Raw genomic sequence first — 9005 nt, 5'->3', positions numbered from 1 at the left:
TAATGATTGTAAACACTTGAAATTTTGAACATTATTTGACACTGTACACATTATTACCGACATAACAAAATTTTTGCAGTGGGCGTGGCAAATCCGGGTTACTTTTACCTTTACCATAAATAATTCAAATTGTTATAACTCGAAAAGTTTTTTACCATCGAAATTTTACAAAAAATCAAAGCACTATTTGGGACAATATCTGATAGAGTTACATTTTGTTTAGGCCTTTTACTTTAAAAAAGGGAATAGGATTTACAGTTCATAAAATTTTGATATTTTGACCATTTACATGCATAATCTTGGTCTTTAGAAGGTCAAAAGTTATTGATCTACGATATCCATTCATACTTTTATCTTTGATGTCCGACATATATTTTCGCTTTTACAAACGTCCCAAAACAGCAATTTTCAACACTTTTAAGGCTTATATTCTCTTTTATTTGACCTCTGTTGACCTCTTGGCCGAAACACAAATTATTGTACCTTTCCAAAAATATTTTCATTTTTGTTGTGCGAATTGAACTTTTAACTTTACAGCTATTTGAAAATTCGACTTTTTACTACCGAATGTTAACACCTTTTAGTACCGAATGGTATCAAATTCATGCGTCTTTTCACTACCGAACGGTAAACGGTTTAAACGATTTTTTCTACTATTGAACGTTTACATGCATTTCTTTCCGGTAAGAAATCCCATTGTGACTTTAAAATGCAACGTTTTATCTCAGGTTGGATGCGCACTGCTTCGGTACCGTTATAACGGTTCTAGTTATATTTGGGTCTACATCCACAATATTTCTTTGTAAATTAATCATTCGTATAGTTATCGACGGCTCTTCATAATAAATCGCATAAATTATTAACCACAACCCGAAATTGATTAATCATTTATTATAACAATTATTAATATACATAATGTAAATATAAGAACTTAAGTTAAGCTCCCTAGTTAAAAATTAGTCATCTAACAAACTGTATTTTGTAATAATACGTACTATCACAGCAGTTAATAATGACAAAATGATAATATGACAACCATTTGATCGAGCCTGCCTGTCCTATTATTATATGTAAATCCAACAAATTATGTCCCATTTCATGGCTTAACAACTTCGTCCAGTTACAGATTTTGAATAAAATATAGTAGATTCGTAAGGCTGAATTTAAGATTGATTTTGGTGCTTGACCAAGCAGATGATTGATCATATAAAATAATATTACATTAAGCCAAACCGCTTTTTATTCAACATTTATGAATGATATTTAAAAACAAAACGTTGACAAGTTCACGATCTTTGATACAATAATGAAAGCTTATGTTGTATACCTGATAACATTTGAAATTATGATTATTTATAGTTGGAGTTAATGTAGAGTTGGGCGATATTAAGATATTATTGAGAAAAAAAACGGTATGAGATATGGCATTTTCCTATACCGGTATACCGATCTTTGTTGATACCAGGTGTAAAAAGACTAATCGCAGCTTACTTGTTCAGTATATTATGATACTCAAATTTTCAAATGTGTCTCTCCCAATAGATACAGCATTGTACTTTTGAATTATAAGACAAAAAAGTAGCAGTGGGTATATATTCCTGCAGTTTTTGTGAATTAGAAGTCTTACTCCGAAACAAGATATTACTTTCTGCTTTTATTTTCTCAAAGTAAGTTTACAGATCGTAAATGCATACAGTTATTTCTATCGATTACTGAGAATTTTTTAAGTGGATGCAAATTTACTAAAATAGTGCACAAACGGAAAAAGAGCGTGACACTATTCGTGGAGAAATTTTCAGAATATGGAAGGATACGCATTTATGATACGATGATAAAATTATTTGATTTAAAAGCTTATTTTCCCAGATAAAATATAATGGTTGGTGATATGGTAATAGGTGAAATAACCTTTTCTATACTATGATAGCTTAAAGCTGTTGCATTATTTTTCAGAGAGAAGAATAAACTAAAGTAACAGTATTGTTACCTATATCGGTACCTAATCTAATGATACTAACCGAGTCAGTAGTTGGCACACTATTGTTTTGAGAATAGCCGAAGAGAACAAACTCGGCTTGTAAAGTTAGTGGCTACAATACTTTACGTTGAAGCAATCTAGCCAAATTCAGTACGTGGCACTACTGTCTTAAGTAAGAATTGCCATTCGGTGGATTCGGCGGTCCTCTGCCTTAGGAATATCCGGTACAAAAACAAAAAAGTACATGTAACTATGAACAAAACAAACTTGTAACTATAAACCTAACGACCTTGTACCTAGAATCCAAACGATCTTGAATGAAAATAGAATAGAAACACTCTAGAGAACTAACTTATTACTACAATCTTAACTATTTACCTAGCATTACCAAACATTTAACGTAAGCTAATATCATATGCCCGATATTAATATCTCTTTACAATTTGCAACTGCTTACAATACTTGATACTTTTTAAAGACCTCATTCATCCGCATTTCATTAGATTATAGAAGGAACAGTTTTAATTTCAACCATAAGATATATAACAATGGGGCGTAAAAGAAAGTACCACTACACCAACATAGCCAACCTTAAAAATCATAAAGTTGAAAAAATAAATGAAAAGGACACCAGAAAAAGCGTGTATCGACCAGTTCTAAGCAAATACAGTCAAAAAAATCTGATGTAAATGCATACAGTTGTAACCAAATCGAAAATGAAGATATTGAATTTAAAGATGCACAAATGTGTATATCTGGTTCCTATAACCAAGGAAATATAAAAAAATATTCCAATGACGATGGCAAACAATGTGTGACTAATTCTTTAAGGGCCCTTGTTTATACCAAAATAATCAATATTAGATCATGGACAAGTGCTACATTAAATAGAATATTAGATTTAGGGAATGAGTGTTATAGGCATATCCAAACTTTACCACATATCCAACACGAGTACCTACTTGTTACCAAACTGCTGAAAACTGTAAAAATTGAAGGAAGATGTTTTGAGGTAGATATCGACGGTTATTCTCAAGCTGGATTATTAATACAATCAAGCGATAATTTCGATCTTTCTTTATATGAAGCTCTGTGTGAATGTTTAGCAATCTTTGAAGCATGCTTTATAACATTTAAAAACAATACATTTGTTATAATAAAGCAAGATGATAAATATTTGGTATTTGATGCTCATGCAAGGGACAATCACGGAATGGTAAATGAATTTGGAACTAGTATATTGATTGAATATTGTGATATAATGGATGTTTATATGCATTGTTTACATCTTAGCCAATCTATGATGTGTAGTGATCAAGAACAATATGAAATAACAGGAATTAATGTTCATAACTTAATAAAATTGGAAAATAATACAAATAAGATTCAGCCGAGAATTCTTGAAATTAACTCTGATGATGTAAACTCTAATTTAATTAGAGATGAAGATATTAGTATAACGAATCTAACTAAAACTGCTTTTGTATTTGAACCACTTACCCACAGTAAAAGAGTGCAGCAACTATTCCAATTATCGGCTACAGAAACAAATTCATATCCGCAAATGGAGAAATGTACTTTAACGAATCCAACTCAATTTGTATCTATCAAAGGAGACGGTAATTGTTTCTTCAGAAGTATATCATATTCTTTAACCGGTAGTGAAGAATTTCATGGCAAAATAAGAATAGCTATTGTAGAATACATGAGATCAAACAATGAACATTATGTAAGCTTACTACCACGAAGATATGAAATGGAAATATTTGCAGCTGCTGATTTATTGCAAACGGACATATATACATTTTCTGATGAGAAATGGCTAAAGATACCTGTTTTGCACTCAACTATTAAATATACACCAGAAGCTATTTATCTAAACCACAAAGACGGTAATCATTATGAAGTTGTTAAAAATGTGTAATAATAATGTTGGGAATTATAATCTGATAGCTATTGACAAAAACAAACAATACAATCATGAAAACCTAACACAAAAGGTCAGAAAAAGAAAACGTAGAGGTCATAATTGGTCACGTAGAAAAAGTGAAGTTCAATATGAACACAAAAATATATAGAAAAATGCAGGAAATAATAAATATTATGGAGGCAGAAGAATGAAACAAATTAATTATCTAAAAAAAAGAAGAAAACAATTATATAGGCTAAATAAGACAGATAAGAAGCTTCAAGAGAAATATCAAATTAGACTTAAGTATGAACTGAAAAAAAAATACATATCTTATTTAAAATTTAGACTACGTCAGAAGTATAAGCGTGAATTACAGGCAAAACTTAAACATAAGTATCGGAAGGAATTACAACAAAAACTTAAACAAAAATATATAATAAAATTAGTGAAAAAGCTAAAATGCAAATATGCAAATGAATTGAAACTGAAGCTTAAACAGAGATATTTACATGAATTAAAAACGAAATTGAAAAAAAAGTACCAAGAAATATATAAAGGACAATTAAAACGCAAATATCGAACAGATAATACATTTAGGAAAAGAGCGAAACAAAGGGGTATTCATAAGTATAAAGTAGACATTACGTACAGAACTATGTTAAAGGAATCGAACAAAATCCGAAGAGAAGAAAAAAGGAGAACTACAAATAACATTACCAATGCTTTAGAAAAATTTAAGAAAGACAGTTCCGAAGGACCAATCTATGTATGTTGTATTTGCAACCGATTATTATTTAAGAATCAAGTTAAAGAATGTAACGAGGAATTATATGAACACAAATCCAAGAGAATTCAAATGATAGCTAAAAAGTGTATAACCAAGACTTACCTTCATGAGTGCAATAACCAATGCCAAGACAGATGCACTTATTCTGATAATTATAAATCGCTATGGATATGTTTTACATGCTATAGAAAAATTTTACAAGGTAAAATACCAGCAGATGGGGGAATTTCTCTTGAAGGCTCTTATAGTGGGCATGAACTATCTTGCTTGCTCGATTGCTGGTTGTATTAAACGGGACAACAAAGGGGGCTATGCCTACATTATGATGAATATTTAGTCCTATAGGTCTTGCTGTCTTCAATGTCTCAATCCAATGGACTTCCCTAGATTGACGGAATTCAAGTTAGCTATCTTTTGTGTGGGAATAAACTTAAGTCCACGGTCTAAGATTGAATGCTGAAGGGGTGTGAGAATTTTGCGGCTCAAGTTAACTACAGTTTGGCCTAGTGGTGGCCTCTCAGTATTTTTATCCCCAGTAATTAGTTTAAAGACTTACTCGATGCTTGAAGCTGGTGTATCCAAAACAAATAGATGCTGTTTGCTGTTTCTGGAGACCAATGAAGATTATCAACTGTTTCGAATTCTTCTTCGTAGGGTGGTAAGATTGTTGCGCTGTTGATACTGGACTCCATCATCATGTTGTTGAGAGTGCTGAGGTTCTGTTGTGCTTTCTTCGAGATTTTATTTGAAATGGGTATACATGTGAAGAGGATCTTGGAGTTTGGGAAGGTTTTGTTGGCTGTGGCGATTAATTTCTGGGCTTGGTTAAAGGAGGTCTTTGGTATCTGATCACGGTTGTTGAGGCCTACATGAAGAATAATGGTAGTAGGTTTGGGATCATGGTCGTATGATTCCAGGATTGACTGTGTGTGATGGATTTGGGCACCGGGGTAAGAATGTATTTCGGTGTCTGAACTGGTTTTGGTAATTCGATTCAGGTTAGATGATCCAATTATTAAGGTAGATTTCTTTAGAGCAGGTAGTTTCCATAATGATTTGTCCTTGATTTGGTGATAATACGGTTTGGTAGCGGATATAATGGTCGTCGACGGTGTGATTGGTACTGGTTTGGTAGTTGTTAGAATTGTAGCATTGGGAACGGACTGGGATCTGGTTCGAGGGGGGGAAGGTCTGGATCCACGTCTCGACTTGGATGGAGACCGAGGGGTGGTTTGCTGGTCCAAAAACGCACAGAAGGAAGAAAGGTTGGCGGATCCTGGATCACGTGGTGAAGATTCAGATGGCGTGGAAGGGGAAGACGAGTCTGAAAGTGAAAAGAGAAGGGGTGAGAAGAGAGCGTTTACCTATGTCTGCTGGACTAGGAGTAGGTGAACTTCGGGCTCGTTTAGGAGTTTGGTTCGGCAGCGTGGTGGCTCTAGATGGTGCAGGTGTAGTGTCCATTTCAGTTGGTAGAGATATGGTTACTCTGGTTTTTGTTTCGTTGATTGTTTGGTAGAATTTGGAGATTACAGCTTAAGTGAGACGTTTCCCATAGGAGCGACGGGCCCAGGACAGGGCATGAGAAACGATGCGGTCGACGGCAGGTGATGATAAAGACTTGGTACGAATGGTGGTCAGCTTCTCTTGAAGTGTGGTTTGGTAATGGTCGATCAGGACCTGCGTAACCTTACAGAGCCATGTCCGATTGAGGGATCTAATATTCGCGTCGACAGCTGATGTTTTCATTGCTGGACGGATAAAACTATCCAACTCAGAGGCTTTGCGTTTGAAGGTAAACGCTGGTTGGCCTTGCTGTTGAAGGGTAAGGATTGCCAAATGATGGAGGCACTGCAAAATTTGGAAGAACACCTTCAAAAGGGTTCTTCCTCCTTATGAGTGGGGACTGGTTGGCGTCGGTGGGCTGGTAGTCGTTTCTGTTGTTGGTCAGGTCGATGGTTACCTCTTGATTGGTAGGCTGTGTTGTAGGTAGGTCGGCGATGGGGTGGAATATAGCTGGATTGGTAGGTGGTAGAGGTCGATGGAAGACAGGGCCGTTGTAGGGTACGTGATATTGGTTTGGTTGACGATTAGTGTTTCTATGTCTGGCTTCTTGCCAGTGGTTGTTGTAGTTGGAGAGCATAATGAAAATAACTTGGAGTTTGAAGGGAATGTACAGCGGATGTAACAGGAGGAAACTGTATATGCTAGCGTGAAAATGTTGGGATCAAATTATGCAAATAAGTCAAACTGGGTTATAAAGTAAGATGAAAAATGCAAAAAAATATATATTTAGGTGATAAATAACGCTAACAATAATGTGAAAAATTATAACAAGTAAAACAAAAACTTACGCAATTGACACGAACCGGTTTTCGAAATATTATCCTTTTTCAAGTGTCGAGGAATATTGTACATATTTGCTTCAGTGTTCCTTGTTTGATTTGTTAAACAATTTCATGTTTAAGGGGCCGGTATGATACGGCAGAACGTGTAAGCCCATGTAGACCTATTTGTATAAAACGAACGCAACCCTAATTTAACGATGAAGACAAAACGAACTTGCAACTTTCTTTAATAATAACGCCGCCATTGTTTTTACAGATAAATCAATAGAACGCATACATAACGCCCCATATCCCCTCATAAGTTGTAAGTTTTAGTCCCAAATATGTATATTAATAACGCAAAACGCATAGAGTATGACTATAGTGAAGGTCAATTGCTAGCTTAACTAACGTATTAACGTAAATAACTAACGTGTTTGTCATTGTATCGTAGACCGTGGGCCTAGGCCTACTTGGTGTCTGTAATTTGCACGTCATGTCAGCTTATTTATTAACCAAAGGCATTGGTGTTATATTTACGTTTATGAGTAAACACTATCTTATAAATCCTTATTGTATTTTCAGCTAAACCGTGTAGTAGTGTATAATCGTGTAGGCTACTGTAGAAACGATTAACGTCAACATGTGGTCGTGTAGGCCTACGCTATAATCAACTCAACGTTTGTCATATATTGTCTTGTAAACGTATTAAAACTGTATTTACACGTGTGTGGAACTGATGGGAATAAACATTTCAATTATGAACGGTATTTCAATGGCGTAAACGTGGGGTAACGTTCCCCGAGTAGAGTGGGCGTTGCTTGCAGCAACAGTAAATAAAAACCGCCAGGTTCCTCTGAAACTTTTAAACCTCACCTCCAATCATCTTACAATTAGTAAAGGAACAAGACTTGTTTATTATACTGTAATAGATGATACATATTCAATTTTTCCTCATGAAACTAGTCTGGAGAGTACAGATCCCGAGACTTCGGATTCTTTTCAATTGAATTGATACTTTGTCACCTACAGATAATTTTTTTTTATCAAACATCGATTTTACGAGAACTGATGTGGAACCTGATGAACTTAAGACTTTACAGTTATTTTTGAGTGATAACAAGGATCTTTTCAGTACGCCTTCAACTCCAGAGTTAGGTCTGACAACGTTAGTAAAACATAAAATCCATTTAAAGGAGGATACAGCTCCAAAGTACCAGCGTCCTTACAAACTCCCACCTGACAAGAAAGAAGTCTTGCGTCATCAGTTAGACGAACTTCTCCGGCAAGGTGTTATTTCGCCTGTTGCTGCCATTGAAGATCTTCCAATTACCAGTCCTGTTGTTTTGGTGTCGAAACGAACAGTTAACAAGTCTCAACCAGCTTCGAAGGAGAATAGTTTATCTTCATTTGTGTCGATTTCCGGTATCTAAATTCTCACACAAAAGACTTTAATTATTCAATTCCAGATCTTCAAGAGCTCACTGAATCTTTTTCTACAGCACCCCCTATTACATAACGTCTATTGATTTAACTAGTGGATTTTTCCAGATGGGTCTAGATGAAGACTCCTCAAAGTATACTGCTTTCACTACATGTTTTGGAACATTTAAATTTAAGCGTCTTCCCATGGGTCTTAAAACTTCTCCGAACAGTTTCCAGTTACTTATGGATAAGGTTTTTAATGGTCTTACGTTTTCATCAGTGTTATGTTACCTCGATGATGTTTTAATCTATAGTGCTACATTTGAGAAACATTGAAGTGATTTGCAACAAGTGTTGGACAGGCTACGTCAAGCGGGACTAAAGTTAAATCCGAAGAAGTGTTTCTTCGCCCAATCCAAATGTTTATATTTAGGACATGAAATTCGCGAGATGGTATCAAAGCTCCTGATTCTCAGATCAAAGCGATCCAGAATTTTCCTTCTCCGCAATCTGTAAAAGACTTACGCAGGTTTTTAGGCATGGTAAATTGGTTTAGACGATTCCTACCTAATTATAGTG

General features: G+C 35.0%; 1 protein-coding gene across 1 annotated transcript; it reads left to right on the top strand.

Annotated features, from left to right (window-relative positions):
• Positions 1–5775: 5775 nt before the first annotated feature.
• LOTGIDRAFT_160053 (hypothetical protein) lies at positions 5776–7609 on the top strand (the record flags this gene model as incomplete). The annotated part of the gene is made up of 2 exons (XM_009054938.1): positions 5776–6061; positions 7587–7609. The coding sequence occupies 2 exons, from the start codon at positions 5776–5778 to the stop codon at positions 7607–7609; spliced, it is 309 nt and encodes a 102-aa protein (XP_009053186.1).
• Between the last annotated feature and the right edge of the window lie 1396 nt (positions 7610–9005).

Source organism: Lottia gigantea (genome assembly GCF_000327385.1).
Source record: "Lottia gigantea unplaced genomic scaffold LOTGIsca_23, whole genome shotgun sequence".
NCBI lineage: Eukaryota > Metazoa > Mollusca > Gastropoda > Lottiidae > Lottia > Lottia gigantea.
Note: the sequence above shows the minus strand (reverse complement) of the source record. Positions and strands in the feature narration are given on the sequence as shown.